General features: G+C 46.3%; 1 protein-coding gene across 2 annotated transcripts in view; it reads left to right on the top strand.

Annotated features, from left to right (window-relative positions):
- The first annotated feature begins 1,267 nt into the window (after window positions 1-1,267).
- The window catches only part of GRIN2A (glutamate ionotropic receptor NMDA type subunit 2A), a 372,579-nt gene continuing 353,057 nt past the window's right edge, over window positions 1,268-20,789 (top strand). The window contains exons 1-3 of one of the 2 annotated variants that reach the window (XM_029221232.1): window positions 1,268-1,366; window positions 1,953-2,143; window positions 3,528-3,959. In XM_029221232.1, coding sequence (XP_029077065.1) covers window positions 3,546-3,959 — 414 coding nt within the window. In that variant the 5' untranslated portion in view covers window positions 1,268-1,366; window positions 1,953-2,143; window positions 3,528-3,545. Of the gene's footprint in view, window positions 1,367-1,952; window positions 2,144-3,527; window positions 3,960-20,789 lie in introns of those variants that run through there. The other variant, XM_029221233.1, reaches the window with a different exon arrangement.

Raw genomic sequence — 20,789 nt, 5'->3', positions numbered from 1 at the left:
AAGTGGAGGATGCTGGGTTAGAACAGTGATTGCAAAACCCCGTACAATTTAAGACCTCTTTCCCTCCAGGGCCTGAGGGGAGAAAAGCAGAGTGTTGGAAGGAGAGATACAATTGAGTTTAAAAGGGATAAAGGTCCTTATTTGGCATTGCTTTTCATACCCAGTTACCAGAATTCAAGCCAGCCAGGCCCCACGCACCCAGGCAGCCCCGTGCTCTCTGGCTTGCCCCTGCTGGTAGCTTAAAAGTGACAGCCTCAGGGCGACTTTGGTTTGGTATAACTTAGAAAACAAGAAAGAAGCAAGTGGAGGATGTAGAGCTGTCTTTAGTTTTAGGATTCTGGCTCCCTGAGATCAGAGGAGTGGGTTCCTGTTCGGGGGTGGCGAGGCACAGGGAGAAGCATTGGAGCAGATTCTGTGGTGTGTGTGTGTCGGCGCGCCTGTGCGTGGAGGGGAATTGCTGTACCCAGCGCGAGGCACTGGGGGAGGAGGAAGCGGTAACGAAGATCTGAATAATTGATTCCTCAGCCGCACCAGACACCCGGGAGCGGGCGGAGAGCGTGGTTTCAGCACGAAGGACAGCGGCGCGCGCCTCCGCAGGCGCCCCCGCCTCCAGCCAGCCGCCTATCCTGGCCTTAACGCCGCCGTGCGCTCCGGAAGCCGGTGGCCGCTCTCTGCGCCGCTGCGGCTGCGGGGGGACTGCGAGGTCTGCCTTCACCGGCCTCCGCGGGGGGCGGCTGCGGACGGGAGACTCTTTGGCCCGCCTGAGCTCCAAGCCTGTCGGGCTTTCGCGGGGGCTGCTGCGTCTCGCCGACTGAGAACAAGTCCCCAAGTTGGCGTGGGGGTGCCCCTGCCTTCCTCCTCCTCTTCCTCTGAGGCGACCGCAGCAGAAGCACGCCTCGGGAGCCCGGTTTTGCCAGTGCTGTGAACCAGGGTGACCAGGAGCTCTCCGGACTCCCGCCGGGGAGTCGGAAGCTGAACGAACGCCTGGCGCGGAGCTGGCCTCGCAGCTAAGGGCTAGAGAGAGCTGCCTTCCCCCGCGCGCACCTCTCTCAGCCGGGGACCGCGGGGATCCCTGGCCACACGCGCGCGCGCGTGCTCCCACATCCACTCACACACACACACTCGCTCTCACACACGCACCAGCCCGGAGCCTGGGCTGCGGAGAGGGCTCTCGGGCGCGCTCAGAGGATCGGGCAGCTACTGTCCGGAGTGGGGCAGGAAGCCGAGCTCAGGCTCTTGGAGGGAGGCGCCGAGGGCTTAGCCGGAGCATGGGGTCGGGTGAGCGCTGAGAGTCGCGGCCGCAGCCATCAGCCCTGGAGATGACCAGGGGCGGCCACTGCTGAGAACTATGTGGAGAGAGGCTGCGGTGAGTGCCGGCGCGGGACGCGGGGCCTGGGCGGCCCCTTTGGGAAGAGGACGGTGGGAGGCCTTGATAGGAGGGGGCGGCAGGACCGCAAGGGGGTCGTTGCGTGGGAAAGATCGCACCTCCCTCGGGGATCCGGTACCGCGGGAGCCGGAGTCCTTCCCTCCCCCTCTCCCCCTGCCGGCACATCGCAAAGTCAGCCAGCCCCCCCACTCAACCCCCATTCCCTCCTCTTTCTTTCCCTACCACCCCTTGCTGAGCAGCTCCTGGCCGCACAACTCCCAGCAGCCGGCGCCGGGGAGGTGGCAGGGGGTGAGGGTAGAGGTGCTGTGTTAGCTTCTCAAGGGTGGCCAACCTGGGGCTCGGGTTCTCCTGTGCGCCCCACGGTGGAGCTCTGCATTTCGGCCACAGGGTCTTAGGATCCGCACTGGGGGCGTCTCGGGCACGGAGCTTCAGCTTCACATCTCCGGTCGAGACCCCTGTGCGCACAGAGGGGCTGTGAGCATTGCAGACTGCAGCCTGTCCCCCCATCCTTCTCCCCCGGCCCGTGGGCTGACCCTGCCTCTCCGTCTCTTCTCTGCCTTGGTAGAGCCCTGATGCAGAGCCTCCGGCTGGGATAGCCGCCCCCCGTGGGGGCGATGCGGACAGCGCGGGACAGCCAGTGGAGCGCGCGGGGGCCGCAGCATGCGGTAACCCGCTAAACCCGGTGGCTGCTGAGGCAGCCGAGATGCTCGTGCGCGCAGCGCGCCCCACTGCATCCTCGACCTTCTCCGGCTACAGGTACGTCCCAGCGGGAGACCTAGGCTCGGTGGGCCAGGGAGAAGGAAGACTCGACCGGAGGAAGAGCGGGAGAAAGATCTGGGGAAAGAGGGAGAGAGAAAGCGGGAGAGGGAGCACCGGTAGCAAGGCGCGGGAGGAGCACCAGGGGGCGCTGCGGCTCCGCGCTCGCGGTGCTTCAGCCGAAGAACGCCGAGGCCGGTGCGAGTTCGCCCTAACTTCCCCTGGTTTCAGCAGCGCCCGGCCCGAGGGGCGCGCGCCAGTGCACGCGTGCACGACTGTGCTGGTATTTGCAGACAGGCGCGGCTGTGCACCTGGCGCGGTACATGTATGTGCACTGGCTGAGGACGTGTGCGGACTCCGGATGGCCGTGGGCTCCCCTATTGCGGCCTGCGGATGTGCGCAGAAATACACCCGTGCCTGTAAGGGTGTGCAGCCCACTGCCCACGTGCACCTAAGACTTGGTAACAGAACCTGAAGTGGAAAGCCTAGGGTGATGAGTCGGGAGCGCTGTACAGTTCACGTCCGTCGGAGGGCTTCTTGGGAGCCAAGCTTCCCCCGCCCCTCCGCCCCACCCCCCCACGCACGTTCTTTGCCAGCTCCCACGCGTCGGTCTGCTGGGGGAACGTGCCTGGTCTCCAGAATTCTGCATTGCACATGGCGCGCGTGAGTGTGTGTGTGTACGTATGCGCGCGCGTGTGCACGCGTGCGTGTAGGGGGCTGGTCCTAGGGCTGCTTGCACTTGAGTGAAAATCGCTTCATGGCCCCTCTGCGTAAGGTGGGGCAGACCCTAAGTTTCCCCCAGGCACGCGGGATTCTCGGGCACACAAGCGAGCGTCCTCTCTTCCATGCGCTTAGGGTGTACCCTGAAGGAGAGGTGCGGGGTCTGCTGCGGGTGTCCAGTGGAGCAGGTGGGTGCTGAACCCCGCGGGTTCGCAGGGGGCGGGGTCAGCCAACTAGCTTAGAGCGGGAGCAGGGTTGCGGAGTCGCTCTGTAGCCTCCGCATGCCGGGGCTGGCTTGTAGTTTGCTCCCAGTGAGCAGGGGGCGGGGTGTGAGCTTACTTTCAGGGGCAGTGATCCAAGTGGTCCCACTTGGCGGGTGCGGTGGGAGATGTGGGTAGAGTCGGAGATGGAGAGGAGGCTGAATGCGAAGATGGATTTAGGGACAGACACGGAGAATTAGCTCGGATTGGAGTTGTGGATAGAGTTGGAGATGGGTCAAGGGACGTGGATGGCTTCGAGGATGGGGAATGGATTCAGTGACTCCAACAGCTCTCGCTGGGGTGCTTTCTATACCTGGCTCCTAGAGCAAGGGGCTGGGTCGGTAAATCCTTCCGTCTAGAACCCTCGCACACCGCGGCCCTCACTCTTGCTCTCCACCTTGCAGGGACCGTAAGTGGCGACTATGGGCAGACTGGGTTATTGGACCCTGCTGGTGCTGCCGGCCCTTCTGGTCTGGCGCGGTCCGGCGCAGGGCGCGGCGGCGGAGAAGGGTCCCCCGGCGCTGAACATCGCAGTGCTGCTGGGTCACAGCCACGACGTGACGGAGCGTGAACTGCGAAACCTCTGGGGCCCCGAGCAGGCAGCAGGGCTGCCGCTGGACCTGAACGTGGTAGCACTGCTGATGAACCGCACGGACCCGAAGAGCCTCATCACGCACGTGTGTGACCTCATGTCAGGGGCGCGCATCCATGGCCTGGTGTTTGGAGACGATACCGACCAGGAGGCCGTGGCCCAGATGCTGGATTTTATCTCCTCGCAGACTTTCATCCCCATCCTGGGCATCCACGGGGGCTCATCTATGATCATGGCTGACAAGGTAAGGCTGGGAGGTGATGGGCTGCCAGGACTGGAGCATGTGCCAGTCATATGGTGGCCACCGCAGGTCTTTGGGAGCCCCTGACCTCTGTCTTAATCTGAAAGGGGGTTGTGACCACTGACCCTGGTGAGAACCAGGTCCTGCCTCTTCAACCTGGAATTGAATGGAAATGCTTTTTACCTTGCTTCTGAAAGTTGGGTACTCAGAGACACCGTGGGTGTGCCAGGAAGAACTCAGGAAATGCAAAAGTATGATGGGGTGGTGGAATGCTTGGAGATTTCCAAATAGTGCACAGAGATGAGCTCGGGAGCACGTGAAACAATAAGGCTTATATTCCTATAATATCAGTTTTACCTGTTTGTGTTGTGGAAAATGTCTATTTTTTCCCCCTATGGTGGTAAGCAGCTAAAACTATTTTTAAAGGATCAAACATGGGAATGTTGTAGAATAAAATGCAAAGTTTTTAGGTAAAGCAGAAAAAGGCAGAGAAATGTCATGTTTCCATAGATCTCTACAATTAGGGGAAATAGGGTGGAAAGTTTGAGAAGCCCTGGGCTAAAGGCACACAGGACTGTGTCTCTCCAGGGGAGTGGCCGTGAGTGGGAGAACTGACTGCAGACCCAGAGCATGGAGGGTCTGGTGTTTTCCTACATGTTCCTTGCGAGGGACTGACAGGGGCTCCAAGGCCCTCAGATGGAGGGGTTGGCTCCCAAGGATGGGTTTTGATAAGGTAGTCGGAGGGTGTCAGAATGAAGGAAGGTATGTCCAGATCTCTTGGCTTAGAGTGAGAGGGAGGGTCTTTCTGTGGACCAGCTGGGAGTGTTTCTGTGGAGAAGAGGGGAGAGAGGTTTGAAGATTTGACTGAGATGTTTTGAGGGCCCAGTCTGAGAATTGTACAGAAGTGCAGGTGGGAAAGGTGAAGCAAGGTGAAGAATGAGAAAAAAGGGAAGGGTTGGTGTTGTGGGTGCTCTGTGCCTCTATCTAAGCCCCGGGAAAGAAATGGAGGGGATCAGGAAGAGAAGGGTGAGTGTACTTGTGTGCCGTGGTCCCCAGACCTGAGACCTTCTTGTAGCATGTTCCTTAGATAGCAGGAGACATCCTAATGGAGCAAGCAGACATTTGTCATAGCACTTTTCTTCTGACACTCTCAAAGCGCTTTTACATTCATCAAATCAGATTCTGCTTCTGCCTTAGCAAGTCCCACCAGCTCCTTTGGGAACCGTATAAATCTTTCAGGTCTCCTGGGCTGCAGCACGTTCAGCCGAAGCACACAGCTGATCCAGTGTCTTATTAAACGTTCCTTTTGAATGGTGTGCAGCCTAGCAGAATTCCTGTGTGTGGTTGAGTATTTTCCCAGCCATCTCTCAGTTTTGGGGGCTCCATTCTGGGATGAAAAAAAATAGGGAACAGCTATGTCCTGCCACTGATATATGACCATTTCAGAACTGGCAAGGCCATTAAAGCATACTGTAACTTTCAGATGAAGAGACCGAGGCATAGAGCAATTAAAGGCGTAGCTAAGACCACCTGGTGTGTGATGGAACTAGATCTCTGGTTTTCTGGTCCTCTGGTTTCTGATGAAGGCCTGAAGAAGGAGAAGAATAGCATTGTCCAGCAGTGTTTTGGAGTGTGATTTTGGGATTTAAATATTACCACCAATTCCGTCTCCCTTCTGAAGTTTTGACGGAAGGAGCAACAGCCTCCAAAAAACAGTAGCCAAATTTGAAAGTGAAATCTCTGAATAGACTAGGGCCCAGCGCAATCATTGGAGAAATATGGTAAAAAATGAATTGGAGAAGTGACTTGAGGCTTAGGCTGGGCTGGCAGGTGTGGGGCTCAGGCTCTTACCTGACTTAGCCATCCAACTGTAGGCAAAGAAGTAGGAAAAGAAGTGGACTTATAGTTGAGCATCCCCTTCATATGCAGTGACCCTGTCCATGTCAGGCTCTGACCTACTGGACCAGCAGTTGCTTCTCCCTTGAAGGGGGTACTAGGAAGGGAGTTTTGAGAAGTCCAGGGAGTATGGGTGGAAGCATCTTCCCCTCCTGTAGAATGAAACTGCCTTATGGGGATTGGACAAGAGTGTGACCCCACTTAAGAGTAAAGAAGAAAAAGGGAATCAGGAAAGGGCAAGAGGAAGATGAGAAAGGACATTTTCAGAGAGGTCAAGATTAGAGAGGGATTTAAGAGGGATGGAGAGGAGAGGAATGAAAGGGTCCATTGGCTCAAAAATGGTGAAAGGAACTGGATATTCCTCATTATTGTTGGGGCTTTCCAAGCTGATCTTGATGGCAGGGAATCAGGGAAGTCAGTGGGATAACATTGGGTGTATGTTGGGTCCCATGTGTGGGATGTACAGGTGATGTTGAGAGGAGTTGAGTTAAAGAGTGGTATTTTGAGAAACCTGGTTGTGTTAAAAAAGGAAAGAGATTGTCTGAGATGAACAGCCCTTCCTTCCATTAGTAACACATTGAGTTGGCTTGTGCCTTTGCCACCTGTTTCTTGCAGAGCTGAATGCTGAGTGCAGTTTGTTTGGCTCTGAAGGAGCATCGTGGGCATTGCCTAAAACTCCATCTTGTTTGGTTGGGTGTGCCAGTGGTGTTATGGCCACAGAATCTGAATCTCCCCAAACCGATAAGACCTCTCTGTCCCCTCTTAAGATGATGCTCATTCGGTAAAGCCCAGAACATGCCTGTGTTGTTTGCACATCTAAATTGGTAACATGATAGTGTTCCTGTGGATTACAATGACAGTTAATTTGATTATCAGTTAAAGTGAGCCTCTCCCCACAATTTTTACCTTTTCCTCAGTCTTCTTGACCCTTGAAAAAAAGAACAAAGCTTTGTAATAATAGAAAATGTGCTAAGTGGCAGATTTCTATGGTTAATTTACAACGGAGATGTTAATTTTTGCTTTTATCACTGGGTGGTCTTGAAATCTAATTAATTTAGAGGCGAGAATAATGCTTGATGTAGATAAAGTTCTAATGTTATCTTGGTTTGGCCATTTTGATCCCGTTCACATGAAATGCACTCTGGTTGTAGTACCAGCCCCTGGTAAATCAAGCGCAGATGCTAGACCTATACACTTCTGCTGAGTGTCCTCACCTCCTCCTCCCCTTCCCCCTTATTCCTAACTGCTTCATGGGGGAGAAGGTAAGGCTTACATTTTAGCTACATCCATGCATGTCAGTTACTGTGTGGGTTTTGCTTTATATATTATTTCTATACATACCTCATCTCTTCTACTGGAGTGTAAGTTCCTTGAGGACAGATTTTTTAAAAAGTGAATATGTATATTTGAAATAATGATATTCCTCCAACACAGACAGTTTATAAAAATAATTCTTTTCATTATAGAGCACTTAGAAAGTATATTAAAGCTTAAAGAAGAAAATAAAAATCTCCCTTTAAATCTTATCACCACGGGTAACCACTGTGGACACTTGGGTCTGTTTCCTTTTAAGCTCTATGTATTTAGTTTTAAATTCAGGATTGTATTGTATATACATATTGTTTTGTTTATTGTACATTGAATCCTTTGGGCTTTCTTAGAAGATCCAGATTTTTCTTGAATTCTGGAAGAATCTCAGCCATTATCTGTTGGATGTTTCCTCTCTAACATTCTTTCTTTTCTCTGTCTGTGTAGTTTCTCAGTCAATTCTCCATGTATCTTAAACATTTTTTTAAGTTCTCTCTCTGTGATATGTTTGTGCTATGTTTCCTCAATTCTATATTCCAGTTAGCCAGCTCTTTTCATTTGTGTCTGGTTTATTATTTTGCCTATCTGTGGAGTTTTAAATTTCAACAATGGTTTGCTTTATTTCTAAGATACATAATGGTCCCTTTTCATACCTTCCTGCTTTTGATTAGTTTTGTTTTATGAAAAACTCTTTTCACTTTGTGTTGTAAATCCCTTCTCTGTGCCTTTGAGGATTTAAAAAATACTTATTATGAAGTCCTTCTCTGATTGCTCTAGCATCTTCTCTTCTTCCGGCGTGAAGTCTTCCATTTTGTAGAGTCTGATCATTGGATATCCTAATATGTTCTCTAATTTTTGTTTGTGAAGTTATTTTCAAGGCAGTTTTATGGCTTCTTTTGCCCTGTATCTGTAAGTGTGTGTGCCTGTAAACCAGAGCTCCTGTCAACAGCTCAGCTCAGAGCTCTCTTTCTGCTCTATATACTCTGTGATGCAGGCTTAGGTCCTCGTCTCACGTAGGTGATTTTATTTTGGCCCCGTGCATACAGGGGCATCCTTGTGGCTGTGGCTTGTGGAGGGTGCTGCAGACGTTCCATCCTTATTCACAGCTAGCAGCATGGTTCTCTGTCCAGTTTTGCCCCTTCTCCCCTGGGTGGATGTTGGGACCTCTGCTCCCATGGCTCATATCAGACCCATTCCCCCACAGACTTTGATTCCTCCTGAAATTGTAGAGCCTCATCTTCTGATTCATTTATTTTTAGGGAGTCCCCTCCATTTTTGATCTGTGATTCCTTTATTTTCAAGCAGCACTATATAAATTGTGAAATATCTAAAGATTTATCTATAAATTCTATGCCTTAGGAGCGGAAGAGGGGGGTTACTGAATGTGTTCACTCTGATTTTGACCCAGTCATATTTCACAACCTGCTTTTATTTTTTTTCAAACTTGATTATGTATTCTTGGAATTTTCCCTTATCATTAAATAAACTTCTAAAACATGATTTTAAATGGCTGCAGAATGTTCTGTTTATGCCACAGTTATTTGAACTGTTCTGTGTTTTTCTACCTTTAGTAAGGCTGATTTATGGTCCACATGTATGTTCTTTTTGGCACCTTGCACTGATCTTGCTTTTTGCATTTGTTTCTTGGTAAATATTTGGTGGTTGAATGAATCAAGTCATTGGTTTCGATGCCAGCTTACTGCAGTTGCTGGAAGAACTTTTACCATGCTGTGGGTCAGGGCTTTCCATGCAGTGTTTGTTCCTAAATGCTGACTGATTTCATAGGTGTGTGCCAAGTCTCCTCTTCTCTCTAGTGGGCAGATAATCACTAGCCATCCTGGGGATTAACAGAAATTGGGGGCTTCCATACGAAAGGCCTGTGTAGCATTGCTGAGTAACAACTCATCTGCAGGAGGTTGGTGCTCTTGTAACCTGGCAGCTCTGAGTTTGGATGTGAGTGACGGGCCTTCCCATTAAACACAGAAAGATCATGGAAAGGGGAGACCTGCACATCAGAATGTTGGTGGAGCCCACTCAGCTCCTGCTCTAAAGGCATTGGGTAGTTCCTGGGAGAGTGGGGAGGCGTGTCAGATGCAGTCATCCACTCCTCCTCACAGAAGGCATTGGAGAGCAACAGGCATCACCCCGAGAGGCATGATTACCTTCCCACATGATTACCTTCCCACGTGATTACCTTCGGGGGTCACTGGCAATCACTTGGACCCTTGATAGATGTGGTCTGGTGGGGTTGGAGGGTTCATCTTCTCTTTGGTAGCCTCAGATGGAAAGTGCTTCTCTAGGTAGAGTGAGGGGGAGAAAGAGAGAAAATGAGAGAGAGAGGGTCTCAGGTTTGTAATAGGGTGTTGGTGGCTTCTGATAAGGCCATCATGAAAAGGAACAGTTATAATGTTGTTAACTAATGTGTTTGGTTTGTTCTGCACTCCCCCTTAATTATTTAAATTTGAATTAGTTGCCAGCATTTTAAAGTTAGGTGATATCACATTTTTAAAAAAATCCAAATTTCATGCCTCTTTGGAAAAATCAGAAGGCCTGGTAACATTGGGCTTACCTCTCCCCACGGTGATAGTTTGCTGGAGATGAATAGCGTCCCTCCCTCCTTAGATGGGGCTGGTGCTCATCCTTTCTTCAGCCTCCAACTTGCCCACTTCACTCATTTATGTTACGGACTTGGTCCTGAAGGCACTGGGGTTTGAGACCCCTGATGTTGGTGAACAAAGTAGGTGGTCTTTGTTAAGAGGGCCTTTTCCAATCATTCTTCTTCTCTCCCAGGACTGTTCCTTGGGAGGTGGCAAATTTGGGGTGTGCACACGGCCGTGCCGCTACTTTCACGGCCACCATCACTGACCTACTGTAGCATTTTGTCCTTTTCGGCCACAGGCCTTAAACCCTTCTCAACATGGTCCTCTAGGAAGCCACTATCAACCAACTCAAGTCAGAAGACCCCAGAATACCTTGGACAACAAATCTGACGACCTAAATTCTGTTTCTAAACAGCAAGCAGTGTGACCTTGAGAAAGGCTCTTCAGCTTTCTCTACCTCAACTTCTCCTTCTGTGAAATGAGAGTTTAGGGAGATATTATCTCTAAGCCTCTTTCTAGCTCTGAAAATTTTCTCACCTTCAAGAAAAGACTGGGAAGAAACACACCAAAATGTGAGCAGTAGTTATCTTTGAGGGGTAGATTCATGGCTGTTTTCATCTTTTAAAAAATGGCATTATAGCATGGTTAATATTATAAGTTGGACCTTGAGTTAGAATGTCTGGGTTTAAATTCAGGTGCCGGGTGCTCATGGGGAAGTTCCTTAATGTCTCTGAGCCTCAGTGTCTTCATCTTTAAAATGGGGACAATAATAGTACCTGCTTCTTAGAGTTGTGAGATTTAAAAGAGATACTGGATATAGAATATGTAGCTTAGTGCTTGACTCATAATAAATACTTACTATAGGAATGCTACTGTTACTGTGTGGTTTTTGTTTTTCTCCAAAGTACATGTACTTTTTAATAACCAGAAGGGTTATTATAATAAAATGATAATAATATTATCATATTATCATATATTGTATATTATAATAATATTATAACAGCCTGAAGGGTGATGTGTTGATGTGAGGGTATTCCCTGCAAGAAACTGGGAATGACTCTCATAGAGCTCTTAGAAGTGGAGAGTCCAACATGAAATGATTCATGTTTTCTTAACTGGGACAACCAGAAGCTTTTTTTGAGTTCTTAAGACTTGCTTGAGCTTTATCCTGGCAAACGGAAGACTAAGTGTGGCCAGTGTGAAAGTGACTGTGAGAGGAGACCGTCTCAGTGACCTTTACCGTAAGTAACTACACCAGTTGGAACACATGTTTGCACTGGGCTTAGGGCTTTAGGGTGTGGACATATATAGTTTCTCATTTTCTCTCTGCCAAGGATTAAGTGGCTCTGAGATAGCCTGAGGACCCTGGCAGCCCCAAAGATATTTGATTAAAGAATCCTTGTGATCTTATTCTTTTGCTCTTATTTTGTTATCCTTTCAAGGTAATGATTGCAAATCCATTTGGTTTAGGGAAGGGGCTTAGATTCAAGAGGGCAATAGATTTTGATGTTAATAATCTGATTGCCTTAATTGAAATGATTAAGATGTTGGATGATGGAATTAAAATTCAAAACTGTCTTTCCAGAACGAAATGGTGAACCCATACTACAGACTGCACTGAAGGGTTTAAGAAGGATGTACATTCTTACAGGAAGGGGGAGATGTGACTTTCCAACCCACTTGAGATTGATTTTTGTAAGGGTCATGAACCGGTGGACTGCCTGCTGAATGTGGCTCATAGATGCATTAGTATTTTATTTCACCAGCATAGTACTTTAAAATGCTTGAATTTTAATGTCTTTGGGAGAGGTATGCATTTTCAAGTTCCCTACAGCCCTCCTTGCTCCCTGTTATCTCACATCTAGCCAGATTCACATATTTATGTTAACTGCATTGTCTCTGCAAGCATTTGAAACTGTGATCCTCAATTACAGGGTTTTTGTTTAGTTGCTCATTTGTTTTGCATTGACCAGATGCTCAGGAGATCCCAAGGAGTGATAGGGCTCTTAAAAAAGTAAAGGCCACATCTCCAGAAATATAATGTTCAAATCCAAAGAGGTAATATTTCCATTATACCTTTTCTGTTGTTAGGAGTGCCTTCTATTCCAAGTCGCAGAATATTTGACCAATGCTGGCTTAAACTATTAAGACATTTAGTTTTATTGTTTAACAAGGAGCCCCAGGTCTAGTTTAGTATCGCAGTAACCCATCAAGGGCTCCGGTCCTTTCCATTCTTCTACTTTGCCTTCCTCAGCTGCTGGTTCATCTTGGTCACAAGATGGCTGCTTCTGTTCCAGCCATCACATCTTCACATACCAGCATTCATAAAAGGAAGAAAAGAGAGAGAAAAGAAGCTTTTTTTCTAGGCCCTCTATCCTTTCAGCGGAGCAGACTTCCTCTTATATTTCATTGGCCAGAACTGGGTCATGTACCACCCCTTGAACATCACTGATAGAGATTAATAATAAAGATTCTTCTCTAAGAATGGATAATTGCCACTGGAGCAAAATTTGCTTCTGTTAGCAGAGGTGTAGGAGCAGTGGCTAACCTGGTACACCAGATGCTGTCTCTAGCAACACTAACACCATTATGTGTAGACTTGACTTAGTTCTTGGGGGTAATATTTGATGATGAATGTTGAAAAACTTCAGTGTGCCCAGAGGAAGAGCCTCCAGGGTTTTGTAGTATCTAAATAACATATGATAAGAGTCTCAGAAGAAATATTTAGGAAAGTTCAGCCTGGAGAAGAGAAATCTCAGAGAGGACGTGAGAGATGTGCTCAAATACCCCATGGGCTGTTCCAAGGGGTATTACAACCCCTTTACAAATTAAGAAGGTTAAGTCTTAATGTTTTTGAATTTTTTTGTTCTGGGGAAAGAACTGATTCCAGAGGATGAAATTATAAGGTTGTTATGAAGAATAAGCTTTGGCAATTAGGTCTCTAATAGAAGACTGTGATGTTTCATAGAATAATGTATCTGTTGGACCTGACTGAGCCGAGAATGACTGCCAGGAGCAGGATAGAGAGTCAGACTCACATTGGCGAGATTGGATTGGGCCACCTCTTAAAACCCCCAAATCCTGGTACTTCAGGGCCTTGGATTTGGCTGAAAACCAACATCTTCACTTTCTGTAAGTGTGAGTAATTCAGTATAAATGTGCCCGGCATGGGGGAGGAATTTATGATCCCTGAATCATCACCTCAAATCCCCAAAGGACTTTACATCATCCTGAAGGGTAGACCATATTTGAAAAGCAGAAAACCTATGTATATATCAACATACACACATATATAAATATAAACATAAGTAGGTCAGCCGGCGTCGTATTTACTAGTGGAAATGTGTTTGGCTAAGAAGCACATCTCAGAAGACGATGTTTAGAATAATTGCCAATGATCTTGAAAAGGAAAGTTTTTGCAGTTGCATTCAGTTAGTCATAATTATTTATTGGAGTATATTCATGTTTTTGCACCTGTTACTGTGGTAATACTTTTGTACCCTAAAGAGATAGCCAGACCTCTCTCTGATTTTTCAGTTGGGTAATTATCCTTTTTTTGTCTGTTGTACTCCCCTGTGTTTTGAACATTTGCTTATGGCTGAAATTGCTCTGGGTACTATTCCATTGTTTATCCGCTTTTTCTGTTTTCCCCTCACATCTCCCAAGGAAGAAACACAACCCCAAATTCTTTCCAAACGCTTTGCCTTTCTGTTCAAATTTTACAACTTTCCATGAGATGGAAATGGATATGTTTTCTTTCTAATTATTCATTTATTAGAAACAGGTACTCACGTGAAGAGTAAAAAAAAATTCCGAATAATACAATGCATCATTCAGAGAAAGAATATTTGCTTAATGAATGCACGGCAGATCCTCAGTTGCCCTATTCTCTCCATGGAGGTGACCATGTTACCAATTCAAAGAGGAAAAATGTTAATTGGAATGGTAGTTTGTTTCCCTTTGTACTTTTTTGCTGAAGTTGGTATGGTACAAGGATCCTTTCCTCTTTTAAATCTCACTGACTTGAAAGAGGTTCGTCACTTTAAATTGGTCCCCAACTGTGCCTATTTTTCCCAAGCAAAATAAAAACTCATGCTCAAAGCTAGGCCTGCCTACTCACCCAAGGAATTTAAGATAATGTGGAGTGATTTTGGGGGGGGGGGTTGTCATGATCACTTTATAGGCTAATGAGAGTTATGGGCCCTCCTCAGAGGAATGCATATTCAAGAGCATGCGTTCAATATTATGTGCAATTTCAGGGGCACACAGACCCTCAGAAACCCATTCATAAGCTCCTTGGAATTGATTTACTTACTGGTTTATGAACACGTTCATGCTTCAAACATTTTTTGAGCCTGTTAACCTGGGCCCGAATGTTCTGTAGATAATACCTGTGATCACATTATTTGCTTCGATGTATTAATAACTCAGAACCTCGTTGGAGGAGGGAGACTTGCAGTTAAACCCCAGAGTGATGCACTGATGATTGGGACAGTTCGGCAGCTGTGAGAATATACAGAAGAGTACCTCGTTCAGAGGTCTGAGGGTGGGGGGTTCGTCAGGGAAGATGCCCTAGAGGGCTGTGATCTAGAGTCAAAGTCAACAACTATTGACCCAGGAGAGGCCGTGACCCACATGCCTGCCCTGCAGGTCATCATCCAGCGTGGCAGAGGATGGGCCATGGAGTGGAGGAGGCCGCTTCCCTCCTCTTAACGTGTCTTTCAAGGCTGCCAGCCTCCAGTGATGCTTTGACAACTCCTGAATTCTCTTCTGGACAGCAGTTCTCACAATCAAAACATTGAGCTTTTTGCCGATTTCTATTCTGTTGTCACAAACAGCGGAATGTCTCCTGCTTTATCTTGTCTCTTCCACATTAGGAAATTCTTGCCAGGAAGAGTGAGTGGCATTTGAAATCCATATTGTTTTGTATGTCTATAGTCTTAGGGCTGAAGGAAAAAAGACCCCTTATTTTCCAAGTGAATTGTTGTAAAGCTATTTGTGGGGCTGAGGAAATGTAGTGTTGGTTGATGAGTGAACAGAGCCAGAACTATGGGAAGTCAGTGTGAGCTGTAGAAAATGATATGATTGGTGTGGCTCTAGTGCCAGCCGATGGGCATGGCTTCCTCCAACGGGATTTTGAAAATGGCAGGCTTTGGTGAAGACCCAAGCTTTAAGGTCAATTGCGCTTTAGTTAATTGCTGTTGGTTTTCGCCTTGGGTAGTTTGTACTCGTTTTTTTTTTCTCCTTACTTACTCTTCTTCTTTTTTTCTTTTTTTAAATTGAAGCATAATTGACATAACATTATGTTAGTTTCAGGTGAACAATGTAATGATTTGATATTTGTATATATTGCAAAATGAGCACCACAATAAGTCCAGTTAACATTCGTCCCCACACATGGTTACAAACTGTTTTTCTTTTTTTCTTGTAAAGCTGTTTGCCCGAGGTGTTGTTTTTAATAGCAAAAAATACGAAGAAATCTAAATTATCAAATAAATCACGATGTGTCCATAGAATAGAAAATGTAGCAGATAAAAATGCTTACAAATAATTTGTTATGCTAATTACATACTAATTACATGATACAATGTTAAGTAAATTAAAAGCTATGTATGAAGTTATATAATCAATATGTATATTTTATATGTGTGTTTGTATATAAAATACAGAAAAAAAGACCAGAAGGGTATATATCAGAGTATTAAGAGCAGCTCTTTGTGGATGATGAGGATGTGGATGTGATGATCAAAGGTGATTTTTATTTTCTTTATACTTCTCTGAATCTCACAAATCCTATAACATGTGCATTTATTAGATTACTTTTATATTAGCTGTGGTTATTTTTTTAAACAGTCCTTTACTGCTAATTGGTTTCCAGAAAGATTGGACCACTGACATTTCCAGTAGCTATGGTAAAGTATCTCTGTCACCTAACTCTGGCCAGCACTTGAAACAAAAATTTTTCTAGTTGGCTCTGTGAAAATGTTATCTCATTGTTTTAATTTGCATGTCTTTTATGACACCTTCTGTGAAATATATTTAATTTAGTCACGTCACATTTTTATACTCCCTAGGTGCTGCACATCTTAACCTCTTTGATGTTTCTCATTGTGTAAATGGAAAACCTCAGAAAATGATGGATTCCAATATAAAGTACAGTGAAATAATTTGAATTTCTAAAAAATAATAAATATTTTGAAGCCTGGCAGGGAGTTCTTTGATTATTCATTCTTAGTCACCAGGCATTGCTCAACCGGTGTGTCTTTATCAATGTTGTTTCAAGAATTGCTTTAAAATGTAAAATTTCCCAGCAGAAAATCACTTTGTGGGACTTGACTGTTAAGATTTGCCAGGAGGTGAGGTACAGAACTATGTCCTAGTTGGCTGGAGATGTGCTCATGTCACAGGCTTTGTGGTGCACGGTGGGGATGTGAAGCCACGGTTTGTTCTTTTCTCTAGAAAAGTGAAGGCAGAGTAAGGATGTGACAGTAAGTGCCCTGCAGTCTGAAAGGGATATTGCATGGGTGGCAGGGAATAGATGTTCTGTTTCCATGGCAGGGGTGGGTGCAGTGAAATGAATTTTAAATGAAAGTACGAGGGATTTAGGGTTGATATTAACAGGTGTGGAGGATCTTCAAAGTACTTAACCACTAGTACAGCATGATCATTTTTGTGAACTGAATGTTTGCATCCCTCCAAAATTCCTATGTTGAAACCTAGCCCCCAGTGTATTAGGAGGTGCGGCCTTTGGGAGGTGATCAGGTCATAAGGGTGGAGCCCTCATGAATGGGATTAGCACCCTTATAAAAGAGCCCCCAGAGAGCTCCCTAACCCCCTTCTGCCATGTGAGGACACAATGAGAAGAGTTATGTCTGTGAATCAAGAAGCAGGTCCTCACTAGACTCTGAATCTGCTGGTGCCTTGATCTTGGACTTCCAGCCTCCAGAACTGTGAGAAAGAAATATCTGTTTAGAAGCCACCCAGTCTCTGGTATTTTGTTATAGCAGCCTGAATGGATTAGGACAGTCAGTGACTGTCACAGCAGACTCCTCCTTCATAATATCCTGGAGCTCTTGTTGTGCCAGGCATTAGTCCTCTAGTGACTGATTATGAGAAGGTTGGGGGGGGGGCGGTTCCTGAGGGAGGGGCTGAGTAGCAGAGGGACTTGAAGGCCCTGAAGGCTGTGGCAATCAGAACCTAGGCATTTCAGTATGTTAATAACCATCTCGGTTGTACCCGTATGTATCAGCTTGATATCACACTAGAGTAGCAGTGAGATCTGTTATGTCTTTTATGCCAAAGTGTGTGCAGTGGTTTTCCAGGACAGGAAAGAGGATGGCTGTCTCCTTTGCCATATGTCAAGCCATGCCCTGAAATGGGGAGGTGGGGCTGAAAACACTTCGAAGTTCCCTTTCTTGAAATATGGATAGAAATGTGCTTTCTTCTATTTCTACCTCTGAGCCCAGTGCTCTTCCCTTCTCTCCTGTGAGTTAATTGTCCACCTGCACTCCACAGCATGCCTCCGTCCCATGATAAGAGGCAGGCATGGGAGCTGAAGCCAGCTTTGCGTCCGGCGCCCACCTCCCACCCCCTTGCTCCTTGTCTTCCAGGGCAAGACCTTCCCAAGCAACTCCTGTTTTCATTGGCATTAAATGAAAGGATCTGTTTCAGTCTCTGGTTTTGGGGTGTGATGTGGTTGCTTGCAGAAACACAAAAATAAACTTGTAACCTACTGGAAATAATCCAAGCATACATGAGCTTTGTTAAAGATCAACTTTCAAAAGATGGCCATGGATGTGCCTTAGTGGGATTGTGTACTTGATTTGTGTAGAGTCTGTGGCGTTCCTCCCTCCTCTAGAATGGGAAATTCTCCTTCCCCATCCTGGTGCGTAGAGGTTTTCAAATCCTAATGTTTTCCAGGGAAATGAGGCATGTCTCTGGCTTCATCTGAGGGTAGGAGGAACTTGGGATATTTTGGAGTTTATTTTGTGAGAGTGTTATGGGCTCAGTTCTGTCCCCCTAAAAACTATATGTTGAAGTCCTAACCCCCGGTACCTCAGAATGTGACTGTATTTGGAGATGGGGTGTTTAAAGCGGTAAGTAAGGTACAATGAGGTCATATTTAGGTTAAAATGTGTTCTAATCTAATGTGACTCGTGTTGTTATAAGAAGAAGAGATTAGGACACAGACATGCACAGAGGAAAGACCGTATAAAGACACAGGGATAAGATGGCCATCTGCAAGGCAAGGAGAGAGGCCTCAGAAGAAACCAACCCTGCTGACACTTTGATCTCAGACATGTAGCCTCCAGAACTGTGAGAAGATAAATTTCTCTTTTTTAAGCCACCTAGTCTATGGCACTTTGTTATGGCAGGCCTAGCAAACCAATACAGAGAGGTTGGGTGGTACTTCAAGCTTAATTCCAAGCCTCCTTAGTGCTCTAATTCTACTCCTGTACTGGGAGGGAGTTACGATGCTCCAGCTCAGAGCCCAGACCCCCATCTTCTCTAAGACTGACTTTGTTCTTCTCATTGTAAGGTTTCTGTCCTGGCAGCGGGGCTCCTACATTGAGGAACTGAGTTCTTGTCTTGGGATCCTTCCTAGAACACTTCTAGGACGTCAGTGCTTCCTAAATAGTTTTACTCCAATAGCCTTAGGGAGTATGGCACACAGAACAGCGGTCCCCCAAAGATGTCCTAATCTCTGGAAACTGTGAATACATTACCTTTTATGGCAAAAGGCACTTTGCAAATATGATTAAGTTAAGGATCCTCAAGTGGGGATATTCTTCTGGATTATCTGGTGGGTCCAGTGTAATTACAAGGATTCTTATACGAGGGAGACTTGGGTGAGAGTCAGATGAGATAGGATGACAGAAGCAGAGACTGGAGTGATTTCCTTTGAAGGTGGAGGCAGGGGCCATGAGCCAAGGAACGCAGGCAGCCTTAAGCAGCTGGGAAAGGCCAGGGGACAGATCCTCCTCTAGAGCCTCTAGAAGGAACACAGTCCTACTGACACCTTGATTTTATTTTTATATTTTTTTCCTTTTTTTTTTAACATCTTTATTGGAGTATAATTGCTTTACAATGGTGTGTTAGCTTCTGCTGTATAACAAAGTAAATCAGCTATACATATATCCCCATATCTCCTCCCTTTTGTGTCTCTCTCCCACACTCCCTATCCCACCCCTCTAGGTAGTCACAAAGCACCGAGCTGATCTCCCTGTGCTATGCGGCTGCTTCCCACTAGCTATCTGTTTTACATTTGGTAGTGTGTATATGCCCATGCCACTCCCTCACTTCATCCCAGCTTACCCTTCCCCCTCCCCATGTCCTCAGGTCCATTCTCTACATCTGCGTCTCTATTCCTGTCCTGCCCCTAGGTTCTTCAGGACCTTTTTTTTTTTTAGATTCCATATATATGTGTTAGCATACGGTATTTGTTTTTCTCTTTCTGACTTAACTTCACTCTGTATGACAGACTCTAGGTGCATCCACCTCACTACAAATAACTCAATTTCGTTTCTTTTTATGGCTGAGTAATATTCCATCGTATATATGTGCCACATCTTCTTTATCTATTCATGTGTTGATGGACACTTAGGTTGCTTCCATGTCCTGGCTATTGTAAATAGAGCTGCAATGAACACTGTGGTACATGACTCTTTTTGAATTATGGTTTTCTCAGGGTATATGCCCAGTAGTGGGATTGCTGGGTCATATGGTAGTTCTATTTTTAGTTTTCTAAGGAACCTCCATACCATTCTCCATAGTGGCTGTATCAGTTTACATTCCCACCAACAGTGCAAGAGGGTTCCCTTTCCTCCACACCCTCTCCAGCATTTATTATTTGTAGATTTTTTGATGATGGCCATTCTGACTGACACCTTGATTTTAGTCCAGTGAGACCCATTTCAGGCTTTGGACCTCTAGAGCTGTAAGAGAACAAATTTGTGTTGCTTCAAGCCACTAAGTTTGTGGTAATTTTTTCCAGCAGCCTTAGGAAACCAATACAGGGGGAAAGGCTGGTAAACATACCCTGGAGGGCAGGCTGTGCCCCAAATGCCTTCTCTCTGTGCTTTATCGTAGAAATTCATGGGGATTATGCAGCCCATCTCAGAATGTAACTATGATGGTATTAAAGCCAAAATAATTGTAAAGCGACTTGTCAGATAGATGTGTCAGTTTTTCCCTTCACCAAGGAGTCACGAGAAAGTGATGCTCTAGGAAGTTCTACTGTATTTATTTTCTCGGTGTGTGTGCTACTGGGCCATGCATCCCTCTGTTGGAAAATCCTGTGGGCGTATGTGCTTTGAATCCAGACAGCTCAAAGCCTGGCTCGTCAGCTTACTAGTTCTGTGTCCTTGGGCAAGTCACTTAACTATCCTTGAGGTGAGACAAGTCACCTCAACTTCCTTGTCTATAAAATACATGAATAGCAAATACCAATCTTGCAAGGTTGTTGTAAAGACCAGTAATTATCTGCGAAAAGTGTATGGCACCTTGCTTGGCACATAAAGTAGAACCTGCTATGCTAACAGTAATGTATCCTACATATTAACACTTAACATCCTCACAACAGCACGATGAAGTAGGTTTCATTATCATCCCCATTTTACAGATGAAGAAACTGAGGCCCAGAGAACTTAAGGTGTGTGTCTGAACGCACACAGGTGGTAAGTGGTAGAGCCAGGATTTGAACCCAGTTCTAGTTTGGCTCTTGGGCAGAGTTTCTCAGCCTCGGCACTACTGATGTGGTGGCTGGAGTGTGTGGGGCGGGGCTGTTCTGTGCATTGTAGGCTGTTTAGCAGCATCCCTGGCCTCTCCCACTAGATTCTGGTAGTGGAATCCTGCAGCCCCAGTTGTGACAAACCAAAATGTCTCCAGACCTGCTAAATGTTCCCTGGATGAGAACCCTGGTTCTGGGTTTTGAGGTCTGCTCACTGTGCAATACCATCTACACAGCAGGTGCTTAACAAGTGAAGTCTTCATTACACTTTGGGCCCCATGTTTCACAAAACCTTCGAAG

Source organism: Monodon monoceros, unplaced genomic scaffold (genome assembly GCF_005190385.1).
Source record: "Monodon monoceros isolate NGI ecotype Baffin Bay Population unplaced genomic scaffold, NGI_Narwhal_1 Super_Scaffold_13, whole genome shotgun sequence".
Classification (NCBI taxonomy): Eukaryota; Metazoa; Chordata; class Mammalia; order Artiodactyla; family Monodontidae; genus Monodon; species Monodon monoceros.
This window is presented reverse-complemented; position numbering and strand designations above follow the sequence as displayed.